At 38.3% G+C, this 25604-nt stretch overlaps 1 protein-coding gene across 1 annotated transcript in view; it reads left to right on the top strand.

Moving 5' to 3' along the window:
* FREM2 (FRAS1 related extracellular matrix 2) overlaps positions 1–25604 on the top strand; it is a gene marked incomplete at its 5' end in the record, with an annotated part of 127672 nt that overhangs the window by 50635 nt on the left and 51433 nt on the right. The window contains 3 exons of the mRNA XM_084279278.1: positions 21226–21372; positions 23642–23872; positions 24686–24811. Of these exons, the coding sequence (XP_084135404.1) occupies positions 21226–21372; positions 23642–23872; positions 24686–24811 (504 nt within the window). The remainder of the gene's footprint in view (positions 1–21225; positions 21373–23641; positions 23873–24685; positions 24812–25604) is intronic.

Raw genomic sequence — 25604 nt, 5'->3', positions numbered from 1 at the left:
GCTGGTGGGCAAAGGCAATAAGATGCAAGTTTGCACCTCACAAAGGATTAAAAGGAGCATTTCAGAAAGCTCCATCCTTCAATCTCATTACTGGCCAGTGGGTCCAATGGAAAGGGACCCTCAACAGAAAGCCTGGGGCACTGGTAGGCTTCTGTTTTCCTTGGGCAACATTGTAAGGCTGGAACCTTTATGGCCTCTTTAAATGGTTGCCACAACTCCTGACTTCTATTGGAATCATGTTCATGTTGTTAAGTGGTATGTCATTTGTGTCAGCATCTAAGCGTGCGTTCCTCTACATTAGTTATAATTGTCATGAAGTTGTTACTTAGTGGAAATAACATGAGAAATTGTCCTGGTTCTGGCCAGGCCAAAGTCAAGCTCCCCAGGAAGTCATCACAGGTGAGCTGAGTTATCCCAGGTGAGCTGAGTTAGCTGGGCTGTTTCCCACACCACTTGACATCACTGCACCATAAAAGGGGCTGGTTGGGGAGAGGCACTCCTGTGTGCCTCTAGACCAGTCTGAGTGCAGCTGGGGTGTTGGGTCTGTACATCCTTGTGTCAGGCAGAACTCTGTAACTGTTGAATCAGTAAGGTACTCTGTGTTATCATCAGGTGTGAGTGTAATTGGCTGTTATTGTTCTACTTTCACAGTGATTTTGTCAGTAAACTGTCCTTATCCCAACCCACGGAGGCTCTGTCTCTTTCTTCTCTGGGAGAGAGCGAGTGGAGTGTGGTGCTCAGCCACTGTTTGAGGCTAAGCCATCACGGAAACCTACTTTTTATAAATAATGTACACTCCAACATACTGATGTATACCAGTAAGGAGTAAGAGCATAAGGGCTTACTTTCTGTATGAAGAGACAGCATTGCAGCCAAATGTAGCCATCCTTCTCTCTTTCCCCCTCAGGCATATGCCACGGTGCTGCTGCTTCCCTTATGCTGGCACAAGCCTTCTTAACAGCCGTGCCATGAACTCAGGGTCAGGGAAATCACCCAGATTAAAATTAAACAGTTTCTTTCCACATTTAGTTCTGCTACAGATCAGTTTCCCTAGAGCGGTTCCTTAAATGGCCACACAAGCACAAGTGCCAGCCCCAGGGAGGGGTCAGAGTAGAGGCTGGGACTGAAATCCCTTGGTGGAACAGGGAGTTCCTGATTTCTTTGGCAGTCCTTAGTCTATATTTGCTGAATGCATATATGAAGTGATGATTCAAGGAGGCATTTTGAGTCAGTTTAAGCCAACCTGAGGCCAACACTAAAATGGATATTATCACCTTCCTTTCTGTGCTCTCAGTGACATGTTCCTGTCCTGCCTTGCTTGCAGATTGCTTCAGGCTACCCGCTCGATGCAAGCAAACATCCACACATTCATCTCAAAGACACAGTGCCAAGAGGTAGGGCTTGCAAATCTCTCCTTTAGCACCAGAGTCAGCTGCCTTGTAACATGAGATTTGTTTTTCAATCTGTATACTCCCCTCCCTGAAAAAAAGAATGTTTAAATGTTATATGTGGGAGTGGGCCCTAAATTGAAGAAGACACACAAAGTTAGATGTCTAAATGCAGGTTTCTAAATGTATTTGGCTGTCTGCGGTCCCATTGTGGTCCATGAAGTTCCAGATGATACAGCTGAGAATTACAAAACTATTCAACTGATACAGGTGTCTTCTTTAGGATGACCTCAGTAGCTCTCCAGACACCATTAAGAAAGATTCCATTCCCTCAGCACTGGAGTGATTGCCGTGTGAGGGGCTCCAGCCAACCTGCCTGACCTCTGTCTGACCCTGCAGAAGGGCATGGATTTCCTGTCAATCCTGTGTTATATTTGCCATCTCTCCGCAGATGTCCCAGATACATTAAAGGATCTCAGATGGCTCTGAATATGTATCTTTAGGCAACAGAATACTAATCCACTGACTAGACTTTCACTGGCTATAATGGATGCTTAGGATAGCTGTCTTACGATACAGACATCTGCAGTGTCCAAAGTTAAGTGAAACAAATTCCAATAAATGTTTTTTCAGAAAAACCTTGTCTAATGTAGCATGAGTGTAATTCAATGAAGTAATGTCTATGTAATGTCCTCTGTAGACAGTCCCGGAGAGAAAGTGGAAGACAGCTTCCAACTGCTGCAGGCATAAACAGCACAGAAACTGCAGTTACTAGAACCAGCAGATCTACAGCCTAGATAATTTGTAAAAGGGCAAGAATTTGGGCTGTGTTTACAACTGTGAGCTACCTATAGTCACCTGGTAAAACTCTCTGTGGTGAGGCATAAGTCTTGTCATTCCAAAGGAAAAGAGTCACAGGAGTATCTAAGTTCAGCAGAGAGAATAAGCAAAGCAGTACCATAGACACCAGAAAGAGTTTTCTGCTGAGGATAACCATGACATTTATCACCAGAACATTGTTCTCTACAATCTCTTTGCTTATTGGAGTGCATCTAGTCAGTCAAGCTGTGTGGAACCAGGAGGAGCTTAATAGTCTCCAGCCCAAAGGCTTGACACCCCCAGTTAAAATCTATGGGAGATCATGGCTCAGTGTGTTATACCACCTTACACTGCTTTATCAAGGGAAGGAGAGATTGCCTGACATTACTGTGTTGGGAAGGAAACAGGATACCTTTTTCACTCAAGAACAGTGTGCTCAGTCTTGATTTACTGACAGAATGGGAAGTTTTAATTGTGCGTCTTGGGAAACTGTATGAACTGATTGCTCTTGCGTGGGCTGTGGGAGTCTGCTGGGGTAAGGTGAGGGAAATCACTGCAGGGATTGTGGTGGGAGACAGGTAGAATGGAACCCTTAATATGAAAAACATGACTCTGGAGATCTGCAGTATATTCTCTTTGCTTCACACAGTGAAATATTGTAATTAACCATATTATTATTATTATAATCCATATTATCAAATTCGTTCAGACAGATAAAGAGAATTAATCCTCAGCCTGTTACATAGGTTCTTCCAGCTATGAAGACTTGAATTTTCTCTAAGATGAAAAATAAATCCTAGTGCATAATGCAAATATTTTTTAAAAAAATGATAAATTTGTGTATACCTGGGCATATTTATTCATACTTATGTTGCTGATATGAAGTGCATATCACTGGTGAGCATCTGGTATAGGTATCCATGCTGTTCTGTGATTGCAGAGCAGCAAAAAAAGTATGGACCAGGTCTTCATCTTAATGAGCAGTCATTGCTCCGTTTGCTTTAGATGTGCTCCAGAATGAGGCTGATTTTGAATACAGAGGGAATGCAATATCCTCAGTGAACTGTGTATTCCTATATGCATTCCTGTATAAGTTTTTGTATATGGGTGTGTATGTATATCTGTAAGGATTTACATATACCTATGCAATTGTCTTCTTTAAGATATACAAAAAGAAAGAGAGAGAAGGAGACTGGCAGTGCTGGAACGTATTTATGTCCTACGTCTGTCAGATCTTGTGTTAAGAATATTCCAAGAAAGTAGTGCATCTCAGTTTTCTTTAGAAATCTCACAGTGAACAAAGACAGCTGGCAGAAGTTCCCAGGTGAACTGTTAAGAAGCCTGTGACTTCTTAAAAATATAGGATACATAGCTGTTGGGAAGAAATTCTTATTCTTCCCCAAATTTATATGAAAAATGTAACCCTTCTTGGTCAAAATAATTTAAGTCATTCTTTTGTACACATCAGCTGTAAAATCCTTTAGCTTTAATAATATTCTCTGTGCTACACACAAATAATCCTTATTACATTTGTAGTCATACTGCATTGTTTGCTGATAATTGAACTTAATACTGCATTTGAGGCAGATTCAAGCCATAGAAATGATGCTGAACCTGAGTTCACTGCTGGTGCTTGAAGTACTGTGCCAAAACTTGAGGAATGGAGGGAATCGTGGAAATCACATTCTCTAGAACATGAATGTTTGTAATTTTTCATCTCCTGTTAAAAATAAAATTCTGGCAAAAGTTAAAGCATATAAATATTATACTTACTACAGTGAAAAGATTTATACCTTGTTGAGTATGTCTCTGAAAGAGCTCTAAGTACTGTAAGCTGTTTGCTTGACACAGCATTTAGATTTCATAGAGAGATAATAAAAGTTTTCACATGCTGCTTTCTTATTGACCTGAACTCTCTAAATTTCAATACATTTTGTGTATCGACTCAAACTTTCCAAAACATTTCTGAGATCAAATTCTGCAGCAAGGGGAAAAATACTCAAGCAGATACCCTGACACTGTGCCTTCCGCTGCCTCTCATTCATGTTGGATCTTCATGGTGGGAAAAGGGGTTGAATATTTGGTCCTAGATCCGGAAAGATAGAGAAGGATGCAAAATATTTTTCCCATTATGAGAAGCTGAATTCAGTATACCTAACACATAAAACCTTCAAATTTCAGTGTTTCACTGAAAGATTCTCACTTCATAGAACAAGATGATAAAAAATCTTATGGGCATTTGAAGCTAAAAATCTGAAGAATATGATCTTTTAAATATTATCCTCATCTATGATGTTTTTCTATTGATATATGATGCTTACTTAACTATACAATGTTACTTTGTATTTCAGAGATCTTATACTGGTTTAGGAAAACTGATTTTTTAAATTTTATATTAATTTTTCTATCAGAAAAACTTTTGGGGTTTGTATGTAACTTTTAAAAGTATATTTAGATTATATTCCTGACATGGCATTCAAAACATTGTTAAAGTGTATTTCCTCTTATCTAATCATCATAACAGAGTTAGTTCTCTTTCCATCATGCTATATTAGGATTCTTTCTTTAAATACTGTTTTAGAAAATTTCCTGGTGTACTTGGTTACTGCTGACTTTAAAGGTTATATATAAGGTTATATATAAGGGTTAATTTGTGTGCCAACCATAGGCAAAAAAATCTCATCCAAAATATTAAATATTAGATTGCAGAGAGCAATCCAGAATTCACAGGAATAACTCATGGGAAGTTTTTCAATATTGGTATTAATATGAGCTTTTAAAAAAAAATAATTGCAAACTGTGGATTTGCAACACTGTGTTGAACACTAACTGAAGGGGCATATTCTATCATCAAACTTGATTTGTGTAAGGAGAAATTTAAATGTGATGAAGGGTATTATTTACTCCTTGTTTTCTTTTGATACCAAAACTGATACAAGAAAAAGAATTTTGTTTTCACACCCTAATGTGACTCCTTTCTTGTGTCACATTTTATTGTGATTTACCGAGGAAGCTTAATTTTAAATCAAGACCAGTTCTACCAGATCAAAGCTAAGACAGAATTGTGGAGGAAAGTGAAATTTAGAGTCGGTCTGAAAGTGAGATATAAAAAAAGTTCTAAAGAGCATGAGAATTAAACCACTGTGTGCACGGAAGAGGTGAATGGTCTCAATAGTTCCTTGCAGACTAGTTGGTTTATACTGAAAAGTGGTAGGTGGGCCACTAATTTTACTGGTGACATGAAATTATTTTCAGAGTAAAATCACACTATGCCATCTTTGGGAATCTCAGGGCTGAGAAACATGTGTTTGAGGATTTGATTAGATCTGAAATGTACAGTGACTTTCCTTTGCTAAAATGAAGTCAACCTTCCTGTTTGCGAAGCATTTAACATTAAATAGCTACTTAGTTAAACCAAAAAAACCCCTATTTCAGAACTCATGAAAAATGCTTGATATGCCACGATAGTGTTATTACTAATGAAATTCCTTAATTATTTTTTTCACTGCTCCCTGATTTCACCATAACTTCTTTTAGCATAAACAACTGCATAGATAGCAGAGTCACCCAGTATATAAGGACTTCCCCATTGAGATATTCCCATCTGCCTGCTCAGGGACTTGCCCAAGCCAAGTCAGGCTTCATATGCTATGGCTGCACAAACAAACTTCTCTAGATAGTGTAAGCTTTTTCTTGAAGAAAGTCAATATATTAGTATTCAGACATTAGAAAGCTGATGTTATAAAACTAACCTTGCTCAGCACTGTAGGATTTAAGAAGAGAACACGTTTACTTTAAAGTTCAAACATAGTCGAGCCATAAAAGGATATGCTTAAAGTTTAAATGTTATTCTGGAATATTTCCAGCATATATATATATATATATATATATAGGTGTAGTGTGAATCAGTATGTTGTTATGCAGAACTTCTACATGTTTCTTTTATTCAGAACTTGGTAAGGGATTAAAGAATTAACCTGAAAGGTTGTAACTTTCCAATACACAAATCTCATTCTCTGGCAATTTTTGAGTGGTTCTGCTCCAAGATCTCTTAGGTAGAAAAGGTTTAACCATAGTTTGAATGGAATTCCAGGCACATTTTCATGCCATAAGGTTTACCATTCCAGTATATTTAAATAATTGTTGTTCTGCTTATCAAAATGTGACTCAGAGAAGGTGGTGCCCTGTGAGGACATTTGTGTGAAAACTGGCTGTGGAATATGTGTGACACATATTGCTGGCACCGCTTTTTGTTTCTAGTTGTTGAATAGCGTTAGAGGAAACCTTCAAAATGAAGGTCAGAAGACTTGGCCTGTGTTATATCTCTGTGTAAGCAGTTACTGTATTTACCACAAGAAGAGCATGTGATGACAGACCAGAGAGAAAATGGTTTCTGTGGCCACACACGAGTAGGAAAGAGAGACAAGTGAATCCAGCAACCTGTAGATTGCACTGTGGAAAAACACTGAGAGAACCCCAGATAAAATCTACCCTCCTCATTTATTTCCCACTAGCTAAAAATAAACCTTTTCCATCTATAGAGAAACATGGTCCCTTGCTGAGCTGCTCAAGACAGACTTCAAGAAACTAGCCCAGGAGTCAGCAATCAGCTGAGCAGGCTAAACAGAGCATCAAACTTTGATTCTGACAGGGCTGAGCTTTGTGGCATTGCCCTTTGCTCCATGGAGATGCACCAGCTCAATGGGAGCCCTTTTACGAGGCTCTAACAGGTTGCGTGTTTGGTGTCTTGCCCCTGTGTTCATGTGCCAAGGCACATTAAGGTATCTTGGTGATTATAGATTGAAATATCTGCCAATAAAAGAACAAGGAGACTACAATATGGGCCTCTAACGTAAGCTCAGAATAGAGCAAATACACTTGCATTGAACAAGTAGTTTTTGAGACAGTATGCTCTCAAGTTTCATTTCACTGTTCCCTCCCATGTTCTTTACATAAGGACTTTTATCAAATTATCCTGAAAGTTGCTTATTAACTAGAAAGTGAAAAGAAAGTTCATTCCCATGGTTATGTTAGACTATATTAGGCTTACTGTCCTTCCAAGAAGTTACTCAGTGAGCATGTGAAGAGGTGAAGAACAGAGGTCTTGCTTGTATTTCAGCAACTAAGGAATCTATAAGATATGTGAATTTAATGATATGAGATCAGAATCATGTCCAATGGGTTAGAAATATGTCTCGACAAAGACTTCTGAAGGTCAGAATATGTTTTCTTGAAATTTTTAAGTCAAAGTGCTTAAAAAAGACTTATTGTGAGACCTCCTCTGGACTTCAGTGCCCAGTTCTAGTCAACAATTTTTGAAGGACTCCACTGCAGGAGGTGGAGAGAAGGGCAAGAAGCCTCTACTTTGTATGTGGAGATTAATATGTTTCTGTCATGACATAGCAATAAAGCTTTCAGTCACAATAGGGGACAGGAGGCAGCAATGTGGAAGTTCCCTTAGAGATAGATTTCATACAGACTTAAGTAGCAGAAGAGAGACCTCAGATCATTGCTGGGTTTGTACTAGTGAACTTTAAAAGCAAGGTGAGAGGTACTAAGGTTACTCTACTATGTTCTCCATTCTTCTAATATGGAAAACACCTAAAGAATAACTGGAATAATTATAAGTGGTTATACAAGAATAGGTGGAACTACTTCTGACAATAACCTGAACTGATAAGCACTTTTTAGCTGATATAACTGCACTTGGTAGCTTGGGGCAGGGAGAGGGATAGCACTGCAGTTTACAAATAAAGGATGGGGTTTATCTATTGATATTTAATACTACTTTTATCTGTTGGACTTTACAAACAAGATTAGGAACATTTTCTCTTTTTGAAAAGAGACTGGTAGGAGACTGAAGCCTAGAAAGACAAATGGTATTCTTAAACAGGGAACATAGTTGGTACTTCTTTGGAAAGCTTAAGGCCAAGAGTCCACCCCTCCGAGTAGCAAGATGGGACTGACCAGTAGGCCATTTTTCTTCCCTGTAAGGGTTAAAGCAGGAAAGTTTCTCTAGTACAGAGAAGTCTATAGTAGGTGGGAAAATGATTTGGCAAGGGTGTGGGCATTTGTATGACTAAAGTTACCTGTGCAAATGTCAGGATAATTGAGACTTTTTTATGTATTACATAACTTTTCAAATTTATCTCTAAACAAGTAAGGAATCACTGCCATGTTTTTCTTTAATATGTGTCCATATTTGTGACATGGATTGTTTTGGACAGGAGGATCAGCAGTCAATTGCTTTCAGCCTGACTCAGCTTTCATAGATGAGCTCTAATGTACATCTTTCCAGAGGTGTCAAACAGTGGTCCAGCAATCAGTGACATTTTATATATTGCATAGTTATCCATGTGAGAGTAATACGTCTGCCTTCCCGTCTTCTGGTGTTAGATCAATTGGAATCCACACCTGGTCAGCCTTTGAGAAGAGAATAAAATACAGATGTAATTTGTGCACCTAACTCTTATGCACCTCTCATTAATCATCCCCTAAGTCCTTCATTCTCTTCTATAATTATAATAAGGGAAAGAAGTATCCTTGTAAACATCCAGGAAGAGCTCATTGTCTTTACCAATGAGGCTTTCAGAGGTAGCTTGATGGTAGTCATTACTTAGAAGGATTTTGGTAGCCATTTATACTTATCTGGCAGGAAGCCTGTCCAGGCTAGTTAGAACTGGAATGTCCCATTAGCCTTACTGAGCAACCTGTGAAATTTGTCATCTTGTCACCGCCTCTTTGTGGTCCCACCTTTGCTATATCCACTGCTCTCCACAGTTTTATGGTCCCTGGTGCTTCTCTAGTGTTCCCAGCAGAGTCACAGAATCACACAGAATCACAGAATCACTAGGTTGGAAAAGACGTTTGAGATCATCAGGTCCAACTGTACCTGTCCTCTACTAAACCATATCCCTGAGCACCTCATCTACCCATCTTTTAAATACATCCAGGGTTGGTGACTCAACCACCTCCCTGGGCAGCGTGTTCAGTGCCCAATAACCCTTCCAGTGAAGAATTTTTTCCTATGTCTAGTCAGAACCTGCCCTAGCGCAGCCTGAGGACATTCCCCTTGTCACTTGGTGGGGGGAATCTGACTATCACCTGTCACTTGAGTGAAGAGACCGACCCCCACCTCATTACAACCTCCTTTCAGGTAGTTGTAGGCAGTGATAAGGTCTCTCCTCAATCTTCTAAGGTTGCCAGGCTAAACAACCCGAGTTCCCTCAGCTGCTCCTCATATAATTTGCTCTCCAGCCCCTTCACCAGCCTGGTTGCCCTTCCCTGAGCCTGCTCCAGGACCTCAATGTCTTTCATGTAGAGAGGGGCCCAAGACTGAACACAGTATTCAAGGTGCGGCCTCACTAATGAATGAGCTGCCCAAAGCCTGTGGGCCTCAGTCTCCAGCATGTCACTGCATACTACAAGGAATAGGGATCCTAACAGGTAGCAAGGGCACTGTCAGAATTAGTGGGGCGAGGAAAACAAATATTTTGAACAGCCATGAAATCAGTTAAAAATAACAAGTTTAACACCCCCAGCCAAAAGGAGGAGGTAGGTGATGACAGCTCGGCACTGTCATCAGCATCGTTCAGATTGCTGCAGGCTGAGGAGAGAGGAGTTTTCTCAGCGACTTCCCAAGTGCCGCCAGTTGCACTGCAGCCCAGGGAACTGCTCTGGTTTGTCATCAGCGATGTTATCAGCTGCAGCAGGCGACACACAGGAGGCTGAGGTCGTGTCCTGACAGGAGAATGCTATGCAGCTCCCTTTCAAGAAAGGGTGGGAAACACCTTTCTTTAAAACTAAGAAACTTTTGTACTAGCTGGTGCGTTAAAACCACTGTGGTTGCACCTCCACACATTTCTGCACAAAATCTAAGGCAAAAAATGTAAGCTTGAGACCACAGATACCAGGCTTTCACCTGCATGCATGGGATAGCCAGCAGATTGTGTGGGAGCTGGACTTGACTTGAAAAAAACATGGCCTCCCTGACCTTTGGGTAAAAGCTGAAGGATTTTAATTTCTGAGTACATGTGGGAGAACAGTTATGGAAATCTTGATCATGGATTTTTTCAGAAGCCTGTGTGATGCCAAGTAAACTTCAAGTTGGCACATCAAAAAACAAACTTTGGTATTTGAAGGTCAGTATGTAATTAAAAAAAAATCATGCCAAATCTGTTATAAATAAAGGGATTTTTATGTAAATATACCTCCTATCAAAACATTGCAGTGTTCTGCTAGGACATTAAGACAGGGAATACTGTCTAAAATAGTAACCTCTTTTCAGGCTGAGTAGAATATGAACAATACACAAATAAGTCAGTTGTTAAAATCTGTTGTGTGCTAAAACCATAGATTTAATCTTAAATATGCAATTTTTCTGACAATTTTCATTCAATTTAACTACTTACCTCAAAGCAGAAGTGAAGATTGCATGCATATGCAGAGAGAAAAAGGGAGAGCAATAATACATTGGAAGCAACATACTATCAAGATTTAGTTGTCATAATTTCAGTCACTTCTGTCTTCTGTCCTTCTGCTTTTTGTCTGTTGAAATCCTTTCCTGGGAAACTCACAGTGGCCATATTATTCTGGAATTTAAAATTCTGCTCTTCATGTCAGAAGTACTTTCCTGTTCTTAATTTTGTTATTTAAACTGATTTCTCTCGACTTCATTCTTTTAAGTCATTTTTGGATTCTCACAATTTTATTTTTTTTATATTGCAATATACATTGTGACAGCAGCATTAAGAATGTAGGAATTTGAGATAAAATAATAATACATGAATATAACATAATTACTGCCTTAGAAATATACAGCTATGTTCCATAGTATCTGCCTCAAGGAAAACTGAAAAACTTGTCATGATGAAAAAAAATAACACATTAAAGCAAATTATTTCTTTCCTCAGCAGAACTAGTATCTTTGAATACTCCTCTACAAGGCTTGTCTTAAGTAATTTAAAAATGAGCCCTTTTTTGCCCTTGTCTGTATCAACAATCTCGTATGTTTTTAGTTTTTTACTCTGCCCTTCCTGAGCACGACTAAATCACCTGCAAAAGGTTATAGGTTTGGCATAGCTTAAAAAGGATTAAAAGTGCCACAAAGGAGTTTCTCTGGTCAAATAATATTAAAACTATTTGAGATTACCTGGTGCAATCACTCTGAAATTAATTAAAAGTACAAGTTAAATGAACCAGCCTGACATTTGTTCTCTTCTAGTCAGTTGGACATTTTATTTGTTGCATTGCCAGAACAGAAAAAGAACCAAAATTCAAGTCTGTGGAAGTGAATTCTTAATAAAGAAAAACAGTTCAATCACTCTGACATGAAATTAAAAGAATAGTTTTTCTATAGCAGCTCAGTCAGTTACAGCAAGAAATCCAGTTGGTAACATGGAAAAGCTGTTCCATTTTGATTGGAGTAGGTTTTGCAAATATCATCAGCCTCTTCAATCCCTTTTGCATACATTTTCCTCTTAAGGCTGTAAAATTTGGGATTTATGGGTCTGGATTGTCAACCAAAATGGAGGGGAATTCTCTGCAAAGGCAACACTCATCAGTTAGAGTTAAAAAGTTCAACCACTTCTTCAAAAGAAAGTTGCTAATTTGACACAAATGCCCATTATGAAAAAGTAGAGACCTCAGTTATATATGGCACCCGCTCATGGGCTCTGGTTTTAAGCATGGAAATAATATTGCAAGCACTGAAATATTAGGCACATATGAGGGAGATTGCAGTAACGGGCTCTAAATTAAAGGGATATTGATGCATTTTTTTTTTTCCCAGAATAAAGGAATTTCTTAAAATACTACAATATTAAGAGAGATAATATTTTGATTGTGAGTATATTTTTCCTGGTTCCTATTCTGCTGGAAGGTCTTGCATTGGTGAGGTCTCATGACACTTTTCTGTTATTAGTCATTAGTTTCCAGACTAAAACTGGGGATAACTCACGACCCTCAGATTTAATGCTTAGTCTGATTAGACTTTAAATGACAGCGGTTTTCCTACAAGCTAATATGTGTGTAGCAGTGCTTTAAAGGTATAAACTAGAAGGAAGTCCCACATGAGACAGTAACTGAGGAAACAGAGCTAAACCCGTTATTCTGTGAGATGAAGAAATGAACCTTGCCTCAATTCAGCCGGAGCCTCTTTTTTTGGGAGAAGTTGTCTGGCGCCACGAAACAAATTAGTAAGCAGAGACCTGAAGACTATTAAGTTTATTTTAAGAATGTGTTGCCAGAGATCTAATAAATTTACTTACTGCTGCAGGCCATGCATGCATGAAGCCTTACTAATCCAGGTGGTGTTTTTTTTCCTTCAGAGGGAGGAACAGGGTGTGGATCCTTAGGAAAAAAGGTATTCTGCTTTAGGTAATGTGGGCATTGTTTAATGATAGGCATGACAACTTGAGTGGTATGTTTGGGTTTTCTCTGTTACTGCTCACAAGGTAATTTTTTATTTTTTTTTAATGCAAAGTTAGTTTGTAGCTACACAAGTGCTAATTAGCTTAATGACAACACGGAAATAACTTTAGAATAAGAGAATAATTCCTCTATCCCAAATAGACTTTTTTATTGTTTTGAAATATTTCAAGGATTACTTTTAGAATGTTTAAATTTACAAGTTTACCATATTTACAGCTCAGGGCTCTCCTTTCTGAACGCATGAAAATCACATCAATGGACCCTTCGTAGCCATCTAGACCTGTGGGTTGAACAGTCTTCCAATATATTCCATGGAGTGGGCCAATCTTTCCACCTGGTAATCCAGCTGTTCATGTCAGATGTACCTGCAGTTCCTGAAGATACAGTTCTTTCCATGAATTATGCCTAGACAGATAGCTTAAATTAAACATAGTCTTTTACGTGATAAAAATTATATGAATGTGGCAGGTCTTTTGTCCTCAACTTTTGTGGAACAGGAGACAGTTCGTTATCTTCCTCTGCACTGGGACCTGAGCAAAAGCAGGCTGTGTTTTGCCAGTAGTGATTTACCACTGGAACTATTGAATTGGCTGCTCTGAATTTTTCTCTGCCAAGAAGCAGCGGTCATTATTTATCCAATATGCAGGAACATAAACCATCATCTCAAAATGAGGACTTATCTCTACAAGAAGAATGAAGTGCTGCTAATACAGCAGTCTACAGACAGCCTTACCTTCTTCTACCTTCCCTTTCTAGAGAGTCTAGTGGGACATAATCCCTAGTAAGTGCCTACCAAATAAGGCACTACCAACCAAGAGACAAGTGGCACACTTTTTTTCCTTCCCCCCGCCCCCATTCATCACCTCAGAACCAGTGTGGAGCAAACTAAAGTCTTTCTTCTCCTTTGTTACCTGTCATCTCATAAATTCAATGTAACACCAACTTTTGCATCTGCTTGTTCCATAGGACTTTCTTAGAGGTCTGCCTTCCAAACACCAGCCTGGTAGTGTCCGCTTGACCTCAAATTCTGGCCAAAATTAGGTGCATTCAGCATCACTTCACATTATTTTTTGTAATGTGTCCTGATCCTTAAACATGCTCACTTTCATAATTTTTCTTTTTTTTTTTTTTTTTTTACTTGGTGTTATAATTTCATAATATTGAACTGTAGAAGTGAGAAGCATTCAGCTCTTGCAGAGCTAGTAGTACCTTGCTTACAGCACAGAATTCCAGAACAGCAAATGAGTCTTTTGGATTCTCTTGAAATCAGTTGCAAATCTAACCACTTAATAACTGTAAAGGCTTTCAAAGACACACAGTGCTCCAGCAGCTATTTTTGGTAATTCAAACTCAGTTTCTTCTTACCTGTTCTGCTCTTTTCTTTGAATGCTCGCAGCCTCTTGGTGCAGCCAGTAGAGTGAAAGAGTCCTGGCTCTCAGTGAACTGATTTGTACTGATCTGATTTAGATTGAAATTAAATTAAACCTATGAAATGCATTGGTGTGACCAGCAGGTTGAGGGAGGTGATTCTGCCCCTCTGCTCTTCTGAGACCCTATCTGGACTACTGTGTCCCACTATGGGTCCCCCGCTTAAGAAGGACGTGGAGATGTTGGATCGAGTCCAGGAACAAGAAGATGTTCAGAGAGCTGGAGCATCTCTCCTGTCAAGACAGGCTAACCTGAGAGTTGGGCTTGTCTAGCCTGGAGAAGAGAAGGCTCCAAGAAGACCTTATTACAGACGGACAGTACCTGAAGGGGCCTACGAGAAAGCTGAAGAGGGACTGTTTGCAAGGGCGTGTAGTGACTGGACAAGGGGTAATTGGCTTTAAATAGAAAGAGGGTAGATTTAGATTAGGTGTAAGGAAAAAATTATTTCCTGTGGGGGTGATGAGACCCTGGCACAGGCTGCCCAGACAAGCTGTGGCTGCCCCCTCCCTAGCATTGTTCAAGGCCAGGTTGGATGGGGCTTTGTTCAACCTGGTCTAGTGGAGGGTGTCCCTGCCCATGGCAAAGGGTTGGAATTAGATGACCTTTGAGGTCCCTTCCAACCCAAAGCAGTCTGTGGTTCTATGAAAAGTCAGCTCATACTTGGTTCCACAGTTTCTGTAAATGAAAATCTTATTCATCTCATAATCTGGTTAATCTCCTACAGAAGAACAGGGCATAGACTTCCTTAAAGTAATGCAGTGTGTATGTCCAGACTGTGCTTGGAGACATTCTGAGTTACACTTACTTGAATTTTACTAGGATCAAAATTTAATATGCACTAGCTGGCCTTTGCATTCATGTCTCTTCTCTCACTTCCCCTTCTCTTTTCATAACAAAGCAGCCATACAGTATTCAGATATATTTTTCTGCTACGTGACTTAAAGCATTTGCTTAGTTTGAGCACTGGCAAATGCGGCCATTCCAAGCTGTTTCTTGGGGGTAGACATAAAACAGAAACAAAAAAGAATTACAGACACTATTGAAAGACAGAAACTGTCTGCAGTTCATTGGATACCAGCAATTACACTCCAGGCAAGCCAAATCCATAATGCTGGGAAGTGTGTGTTTTCTCTTGAGAAGTCAGAGAAAGCATTGTTTTAGTCCCTAATCACTAGGGGCTAGTTTAGGGGGTAGGTTTGGGTTGTTCTGCAAATATATTGAGTTACAGTGGCAGAGAGAGTGCAGAAGGTGCAGAGTTCAGGAAGTTATTTTAGTGATTGTAATCCATTATAGTACATTTGAAAAAGACTTGCACTTTCATGGGTTTTTAATTGGATAAAATTATTAGGTTAGTTTATGCGTTGTTAAAGTCAATTCAAAACATTCTAATGGCATATTTTACATTCTGGGTTTACTTATATGTTTCACTTCTGTAAATATTTTTTCTATATGAAATTAGAGCAGTTTTACAAGATACTCCTTTTTTGATGACCTTTTGTAGCAGAGGGAGCAACATACGATGTGCTGCCCCAGTGCATGGAATATAGAGCATTTATTATCTACTTTATAGTTGAGTTCTTTCTAGTAGGTTGGTAGAAAAGATTTACTTGAGGCCTTTGCTTTTTTAACCTGAAGCTAGAAGGTACTAGGACTATGACATAGTATAGCAAATCAGAGTTGTTGAAACTATGTGCCTTGAGCTGAATATATAGTTTCTTCTCTGTATTTATTCTGACTAGTAGAGTCACCTATGATATGTTCCTTCTCTAGTCTGGCAAAAAACTCCACATGTTCATACAGATTATGACTAATAATTAGCAAATAGTGCAGGGATCAAAACACTTTGAAGTGCTTAGAGTGGAGGTAGGGACCTCCATGGCTAAATGAAGAATTGTGAAGTTTGGAATGAAGATTTCTGCATTTCACATCAGATTTTACTTCTAACAAAACTGTTGAGGTAATTTTATCCTGGTATATTAACCTAGTTGGCTTGGAGCAGTAGCAGGCTAATCAGATGATGAAGAAATGGAACATATGTCTAAAGATGGATGATTCCTTTTCTTTCCTTGGTCTGTGTCTTTGTTTTCTCTGCAGGTTGAACTCAAGTTCAGGGATGGGTTTCCTTTTTTAAATGCTTTGTGTACCTGCTGCAACAAGGAAATCCATAGGAAGGTGCATATAGTAATGCCTGTCTGAATGAGGCACCCAATAGGGCTGAATATTTTGAATCAAAGAATAAAGACTGCAGCTCCAGCAAGCAGTAGCAGAACCTGGAAAGAGCTGAAAGAATATGAAGAAAATACAGGATTTGCTAAGATGTCTTACTGTGGCTCTAATTATGCCATACAGTGATTCCTGAGCGACAGGTGTAGTTGTTAATATTTTGCAACTGATCTGGTTCTCCTTATTAACCTCCTTTTGTGGTCTGTTTAGGAAGCCAGATAAGAAAAGAAACAAGAAAAGACCTTTTTAAAGGAACTCTTCTGTCTTTATTTACCTTTTTTTTTCTTCTCCTCTGTCTTTCTGGTGATTGATGAATGTTCTTTGCCCTGGCAGAACTTACAGATTTTTTTTCTCCATTAAACAACATTACCTAATAACTAAAGAGAGTAGATATGTTGCACCATAAAGCTCTACAAGCACCAGACAGCTGTGTTTGTACAGACTTTTATCTTGTGGTCATAGTGAGTCTGTGTGGCTGTGGTTATACAGGCTAGGCACTCTTTAACTGATCCACCTCTGACTGATTATACCTTGTAAGGAAGCCAATATCTGTATCAAGATACATCAGTTTCTATTGTGTCGATAAGTGAACACTGTGGTGCGGTTGTATGGTCTTGTTTATGAATTAGAGTTCTGAAATAGCCACTAGAAACAGCAAAGCTACAATCAGACATTACTTATGGAAAGCCCTCCAGGTCACCGGTGGTCAAGAGACACAATTTAGTGACAGAGGTATACCATCTTCACATAGCTCAGTGATCTGTGGATAGAACTGTAACTGGTTCTTTCTTTCTCTAAGGTCTTTGTGTCATGATATAAAGTTCTGACAGTCTAATCTATATTTCTCATGGGTTTTTTATATCATTTTAAAGGTATCTGAGCAGCATGGTTGGAAAGATGAATGTTTAAATGGGAATATTCCTTTTAATATTTTTTTTTCCTATAACCAGTTTACTGACCAAATCCACTCCCCTCCTCTTTTATTCATGTTGAATAACTGGAACTGGAGTTTCCATGATTTGAAATCTATGGATTTCTATGCAAAAAAATAATAATATATCACCGCTTTCTGACAAGTGACCAATTTGCTGACAGGACTCCTATGAAGACCAATTCTAGATGACATCCACCTTTGACTTTTCATATTCAGGCAAATCTTTTCAGAGGATACTGTCCTCAACAGCCTCAGTCAGTCATGAAGTGACTTTGTGACCCACCTTATTCTAGATCCTTAGTTTTAGCTCCTTACAAAGTTTCTGACAATATCTCACAACTCCTGCCATCTCATTTCTTGTGAATGTCACACTGCACCATGTCCTGTGTCTTCTGATGTACCACTGCTGCACTCTGATCTTTGGCAAAATTCAAGAAACAGGTTTTCAGGCATCACTATAGCAATGTCTCGCCAACCACGTCTCATCGATATATAAGCAAAGTTACTCTGGGTTTACCTTCTTGTAACATGGCCCTCCATCCTTTTATTTAGTTTTAAAAGCACTCCAGTAATGGCTTCCCCCTCCAAGCTCCAGATGTATTTGTATTACAAGCACTTGTCTGGGAGAGGAACAAAAGCAAAACTGTCATTGAGGTACAGAACCTTAATTATTTGCCTAGCAGCTAAATGTTTGACTAAGCCCAAGGGAAGTGCTGGTGAGCAATACAAAATTCATTTGCCTATAGAAATACTATGGTAAGACAGATAAGTAATTTAATAAGGGACAAAACCAAGATGGCATGTGAAATATTATTGATGGTATTTTATAATTTCTGAAAGTTATACCTGTAACATTCTTTGCAGACCTTATGTTGGTGTGGTGATTGGCTACACTGTGTTGTAGGAAAGGTCCAGTTTCATCTAGTTCAGGCATGGTGGAATTCATCTTACACTGCATTAGATGACTATAATAAAAAATTCATATAACCTACCAGGTAACAACAGGCATCTTAACAGCTGCTAAGCAAAAATGTGTGTATTTCTATATATTTTAAGGCATATCTAATTTCGATGAAAAAATAGATGCCTTTCAAAATGCCTCTTTCCCAGTTATGGCTACAAAGACAGCTTAGGATTTGTAGCCCCAAAATAAATACCTGAAATTAGATAAGATGTGTCATATGCTTCCTGCTCCATTTTGTCAGAGGTCTGTAATAATGACAGTAACAATAATAACAGTAGTAATAACATCATCATTTGGTCTTTTCTTGTGGACAATGGACTGTGAAATGGCTGGTGTAATTTAGAAAACATTTCTTATGAACAAAGAAACCACAGTGAAGAAAACAAGATCAAAAATATCTTTATTAATTTCTTAAAATTATAGAACTGATGAGTTTAGTACTGCATATTCTAAAAGGTGAACAATATGTATTTTAGAGGCAGAATGATTTTATGATTCCATGTCCCCAAAACATAATGGGAAGACATAACACGTGACTAAGCTAATGCAAGTGCTGGTTTGTTTAGCTAACTCTGCAGTTGCTGTTTTTCTTGTGGTGCTCATTACAGTTTTTGGTATGTGTGTTTCTAGCCTTCCCCTTGTCGGTAACAACAGAGATCAAAAAAGCAGAGAAAAGCAGGACAATAAATGCATCATGATACTCCAGTAACTATTTCACTCCTCCTGTGTACACAGCACCATTGCCTTTATGTCAGATTGTACATGTATGGTTGTTTTTTTCTAGGAGACAGGTCAATAAAGATATAGAAAGGCTTATCTTTGAAGTAGAGCAGAAGCATGCAAAAGAGCTGCCTATTTTTCAAGTCATAGAATAGAATAGAATGGAAGAAACTCTCAGGAGAAATCCAACTTCCATTTGATTCTTCCTCCAGCAGTTAAGCCATGAGTGATCTGAATACTGAGATATGTTTCGCTGCTGTTCAGATTAATTACTTTATTCACTGGCTTGTGTACAGAAGTGCTAATTTCTGAAGGGAATTCCTTCCACATTTCAGACAGTCATTACCTGAGTAAACCTTGTTCTGTAGCAACACCTTGTGGGAAGGAAATCAGGCTACAATCTCTCACGGGAGCCAATATTCCTAGAAGACAGTTGCTAAGTGAGCATCTCTCCTCAGTGAGCTGAACAGGTTATTTAATTCTTGCTATGGAAAACGGAGAGTTCTGCTGAGTAATAGCAAGCACATCCACTGAATGATATCGAGAACTTGATCTGTCATGCCCTTTTATCTGTGGCATCCAGAATCCTTATGCTGACAAGAAATCCCTTTTCAATGTGAAAACCAGTGAACAGATGGAGGTAAACTGTACGTGAGAAAGTGAAGCTATGATATATTTTATGAGAAATGTGTTAATCTACTTTGAGATACTCAGTCTGTTGTACAAATATTTGGTTTATGGTCAGGGAAATAGTCTTTTCAGCTATTAACTCTGCAACTGAAAAGAAAAGCTGCATTTTTTTACTGGACCTTAAAGTCACATCTGTTTGCATTTGTTTCTGGATTGCTTTTTTGGACCAAGAAAAAGTCTGTAATTTCTCTCATTTCAATAAACACTTCCTGCTGTTTTACAGTTGTACAAATCCCATTAATTCTAGACACACAGCTTCATTTCTGCTGGGGGCAAGCAATTAGACTGAGAACTGCTCAGATTTTAGGCTGGTCCTTAGTGTTTTGCAGCTGGAGTTAAATGGCTTCCATATCATCCCCTCCAAAACTTTGTGGGATTCTTCCCGTACTCCCGCATTGCTTTGGCTTCAGAAAAGGGAGCCTCCTTACACTGATAAATACACAGCCATTTTTTGTTTGAGGACTGTGAAGATTCTTCCAGTTACTGTAAGAGGAAATACAGTCTTCAACTTAAGGAGAACACTATTGACATCGACAACTGCCAGCCAGAGGTGCAGAGATAATGACTTGGTCCATGTTAACCATTCCGTTTCCCTAGCTGAGTGTACTATTTGCACAGAAACAACCCACGTTTAGTGAGACTGCAGGGAAAATGTGGTACTGCTACAGTAGAGATCTTGGGAAGGAACCCTGGGACCTGATTTCTTCAGCAGGAGCATGTTGCTGCAGTTCTGCCTGTGTAAAACTGAGAGGACATCTTTTGGTCTATTGAAAATTGACTCAAAACACATCTTGCAGCTTAGTCAGTTGGGGGCATTTGTCCTAGTGTGAAGGTATGTCATTGCAAAATAGTTTAGGAGAATTCCAATAAGCATTTGTATCTCTCTAAAACTCTGTAGGTGGCACAGGCAATCATACTTAACCCAACAGTTACAAGCATATAAGCTTAGGTGGGCATCAGTATAGTTCTAAACTGTGGCATCTCTCAGGGATACTTAATCTTGTTGAAACCATCTCCTGGTAAGATGTGAAAGTTGTTCCTAAAATCACACAATGCTGATGCATAAATTCTAAACCAACAAGAGCCAAAATTGTTAGGTTTAGTAAAAAAAAATACTGAATTTCAGAAGCAGGCTACATAGGTAAATGCAGTCTAAAAGATGGTAGGCATCTTCTCTGGTCTCTCAGGATAGTGTTTCTGGCAATCTGATCATATTGAGGAAGTTCCCTGTGATGTCCTATACTGTGTGTTATTTGGAAATACCAATAGGATTCTACAGAAACCTGGTTCATCCACAATTTTTGTAATTTCTAGAAAAGGCATCCCAAATATATATTGATTCTTTTTTGTGATTTATACCTTGAAAAGGAAGAAAATGAGCATACCCTGGGATTAATTTAGTTTTATACATCTAAGATAAAATTTATTCCTTTATGTAACAAATCTATAATGCTTGAGTTCTTTACTTAACTGAATTGTAGTTTAAAATCTTTAAAAGCTTTGCATTTTAATCTCCAGCAAAGATATATACCTTACCAGGGATGCAGTTACATCAACCTCCAAAGAAAAAGTGGCATTTAACAAAACCCAAAAAGTAATAAATATACCTTTGTAATTTTATTTTGCAGGAGGCAATAAGCTGAAGAATCAACATTTTCGCCTAAACTGGGCATGGATCTCCTTAGAAAAGGAATATTATTTAGTAAATGAAGACTCCAAATATCTTGATGTTGTTCTGAAACGGAGAGGTTACCTGGGAGAAACCTCTTTTATAAGTAAGTTCAATTTTAGTCTTATCAATATAAATATATAAATCACTGGCCAGGTAGTTGATAAAATAGATCAATACAGCTATATGCTTTTACTGGTGTTCAGAGTCATAGAATATCCTGAGTTAGAAGGGACCTAATAAGCAAGCTAGATTTAAAGGAGTATGTTTATTTATTAAAGCAAGTATCTTTTTTAAGTACATGATTTCTTTAGTTATATTATGAAATTTTAACTTTTTTTTGTCTTTTGCAGTTAATTTTTAACTTGACAACCCAAGACCCAGTCATTCTTTCTTTGATTGATTGATACCACTATTGTATTTATTTCAAGGAATACATTTCCTGTCCAGATTTTATTTTTCTTGTCATGAGAAAGTACAGTTGTAGCAATTGGAAAGACAAAAATAAACATACGTCATTTTCCAGGAAGGCTATTGTGAGCTGGTCTGATTGGCAGCTTGTGAGCATTAGGTTCATTTTCTTCAGTCATTGTTGGCAGTCAACTGAGGCTGATACAGGAGGTGTTGAAAGCTGTTTGCAGTGTCTGGGGAGCGAAAAGGTGAAAAAAGATTGTGTTATCACACGTATTCTGCAACCTCACACCTGTCTCTAGCTTCTGGATCTGTTCCCATTCACTTCCTAGTGATGCATTTGGACCAGGGAGCATTGTCCTTGTACAGTTTCATGTCAAAAGCAATGGTGAGCTTACACTGCTTAGAAAAGGCACTCAATTTAAAGCTGGTTTTAAGAGGTACTTAGCATTTAGTTGGCATGGAGCACATGCTTAGAAATTAGTTTTCTGTTTAAGCTTCTCTCTGAATAAGAATCTGAGTGGCAGGTATTGAGATGTAGTTAGGACATTATTTTGGCATGAGATTTAAGGGATATAGATGCTAAATGATGTAACTTAAAAGATTCTTGTTTTGAACAGTGAATTAACTGATAGTGTTTCTTTTAAAGAACATAAAAGAATCAAATGAAATACAAAGTTAAGGAGGCGTGGTTTAAATTAATTACGTGTACTGATTAACAAATACTGATTTGACTTCTGACCTTTCAAATAGAGCATTTACATTTTCTACCTATGGATTCAAGTTTAGTTTTTAAATTGAGCTGACTCAATATCCAGTGAAAGCAGTTTGAATAACTTGCCTCTGACTATCCTAATCCTTCAAAATTGAATAAGAGGGTTGGAATGAACATAAAAGAATTTACTGGCATTTCTGGTCTATGTACAGTAGACAAGGGTGCTGAAGGGTTTGTGTAATTATAAAAAATATTGGCTATGACATAGGAGGAGGCACAAACAGAAAAGAAGAAAGGTGAGGTTTGTGGGGAAAAGTTATTTGCTTTAATAAATTAAACAATACAGGAAGAAATGGGCAGAGGAGAGAGAAGTTTTAAGGGTTTTTTTCTGAAAACCTGGGAAAGATGTTTAAGATTTGAGTGGTACTGTGGGGTTCAGACAAAGTCCAAATGCATGATTTGGAGATACTTCTGAAGGACTAATTTCCACAGGGGACTGTCAGACAGCCTTAAACTGGGAGGAAAATGCCAATGAAAACCCATTTTAGAGCAGTGAGAGTGTGAGGCTGTAGGATCTGTGCTGTCTCAGTGGGATGAGCTGTATGGGGTTTTATCCCTTGGCTTTGCAGTTTTAACTTGACATGAGTTTAATGATTTTTATTATGCTAACATTGAAATAAGGGGATGATAATTTTTAAAAATGATTATTGTAGTGGGAAGGACCACAGCGGTTCAGTTTTTAGATATTTCATCCTTATTCAGTATGTTTTACCGCTTTGTGTCTTTGTGTTTTTCTTAGCTTTCCCTTTGAGGGCTGAACTTTCCAGGTGTGTTGTTTTTTTCTAAAAGAACGAAATTGCTCTGAAGTTTTCAGCCAGCATATCATTTACATGATGCAGAATGGAACAGAACCCAGAATATTAAAGGGTGGGGGAGAAATGTGTTGGCCAATTTGGGCTTCCATAATTGAATTATGGAGAAATCCAAATTTAACTGTGACCTCTGAGAATATACAGGGTTTTTAGTAATTAGTTTTCCTTTGGATAATTCTGTCCAAACTGTCATTCATAATGTTAATTCATGTGCTTTCACCCCTACAAGTGACACCAAAATCATGAGTAACAGAATTGGCTTGAACACTCTTAAGTTGTGAAGTGTATTTTTCTAAAACAACTTTTTTTAAAGAAGACATAATGAGAGAAAATTTTCAAGTGATGTTTTTAATGACCGGAATTTCTGATTTTGGCAGGTATTAGCACCAAAGATGGTACTGCCAAGAAAGATAAAGACTTCAGAGGAAAAGCCCAGAAGCAGGTGCAGTTTAATCCTGGCCAAACCTTAGCTACGTGGCGAGTACGGATTTTGAGTGATGGTGAACATGAGCAGTCTGAGACCTTTCAAATTGTTCTTTCTGAGCCTGTCATGGCAGTTCTAGAATTTCCTGATGTATCCATGGTGGAAATTATAGACCCGGGAGATGGTAAGAACCTTTGCAGACTGTACTGCCAATATATGCATATACTAAAAGATAAACTGGAGGGAAAATGCTATGAGTAACAGTGGATAGTAAAGCTTATCCTTCCCTAGAATATTTCTGACAGCACACTTAGGCATTGGGTAGCTGTTTGTCCTCTTGTGACTTTAAGTGGTTCATCAATATGTAACTAAGGTAACATGCTTTGATGAATTATCTGCATTTTTCCTATGATATATTATCTCTAGGGTTGGGAATTTTTGCTTTGTTTTGTTTTCATTTTAGGTATAAAATATTTTTAGTTCAATGTATTTGTAAATGATGTATCTGCACAGGTGGCTGGAGCATGACTTGATATACTCTGCCGTGATAATTTGTGTGGGAGAGGATGGTACAGGAAAGTCCAGGCTGATTGGTACCAAAAAATGTGGATCTTGGAACAGACTAGTTCTATCAGTTAGGTCTTCATATCAAACTGAGAAGCTCAGTAGGGGTAAGGTTCACTAGAGCAAGAGAGCAAGTATAGCACAAGCTGTGTCAAGAACAAATAAAACTATTTGTTAAATGTAGATGAATAACGAGGCTGGTTTGGGGGGATTGTTTTGTTTTGTTTTTAATAAAAGAAAGAGAAAAGTTTACTGTTCTGATTGCTATCCTTTTCAGCTGCATCCAGACTTGAACCCATGGGCCATGGTCACACAAAACTGATAAATATGAATTATTTGTTGCACTTCAGAATATTCTGAACTATTCCTAGTTACATTACAGGTGACTTTATGAGGCCGTAAAGCTACATAAGCAAATATGTGCTCTTTGCAGAATCAACGGTGTTTATTCCTCAGTCCACCTATACTATTGAAGAAGATGTTGGTGAATTATTTATTCCAGTCAGAAGAAGTGGAGATGTGAGCCAGGAATTGATGGTTATCTGCTACACACAACAAGGTAGACAAAATCTACTGCAGGGGGAAAAAAAAGCAAAAATGAATGAGAGACAGAAAATCAGAAACAATTGTTCCATATATTGCATAATAAAATTGTTTATAACTCTATTCATTGCTTTTTCATCTAAATATCTACGGTCTCAATTGAAAATGTATTCATATTTGTAATCTGTCTTTTAGAGTATTATTGAATGCAACAAAAAAAAGCTATCATGTTCCAAATTTCTACTATTTGTTAGGAGGTGAAGAGGATCTGTGTTCTTTATGCAAGATTTTTATATGCAGCCCCATATAGCTGAAAGTGATCAGAACTGAAAGCACTGCAATGATTGCCCAGGATATCCTTTATTTGTTTGTATCTTGAAAAAATTGGCATAAAGTAATATCACTTGATTGTAAGCATTCTTCCGTATGTCAGTGGCTGTGATTATATCCACACAGGGCATGGGGTCTCCACACCTGTGCTTTTATTGTTTCTTTTTCATCTGGAAAGATGAAGCAACATTTTTGGTGAGGTGATCTGAATTAAAAATAATTTGGTTTGATAAAAATCTATTTGTTTCTAGTTAATTTGTGGTCCACTGATATCTTCAACTTACAAAAGATAGCAAATGAGTTAATTTGTAATCCTTAGAGGGCTTCCTTTGTCAATCTCTGTCTCTTGTGATAGACTACAATATTCCTTCTGACTGGAAAACTGCATAAGAATTTAAGGAGCTGTGTGCTTGCATTGCATGATATACAAGAATTAGTTTGCCCAGGGACCTCAGAAGTGAGTCCTGGTCAGATGTTTC

Source organism: Gallinula chloropus (genome assembly GCF_964237585.1).
Source record: "Gallinula chloropus genome assembly, chromosome: 1".
Lineage (NCBI taxonomy): Eukaryota > Metazoa > Chordata > Aves > Gruiformes > Rallidae > Gallinula > Gallinula chloropus.
The sequence above is the reverse complement of the archived record's forward strand: the minus strand, read 5'-3'. Positions and strand labels throughout refer to the sequence as shown.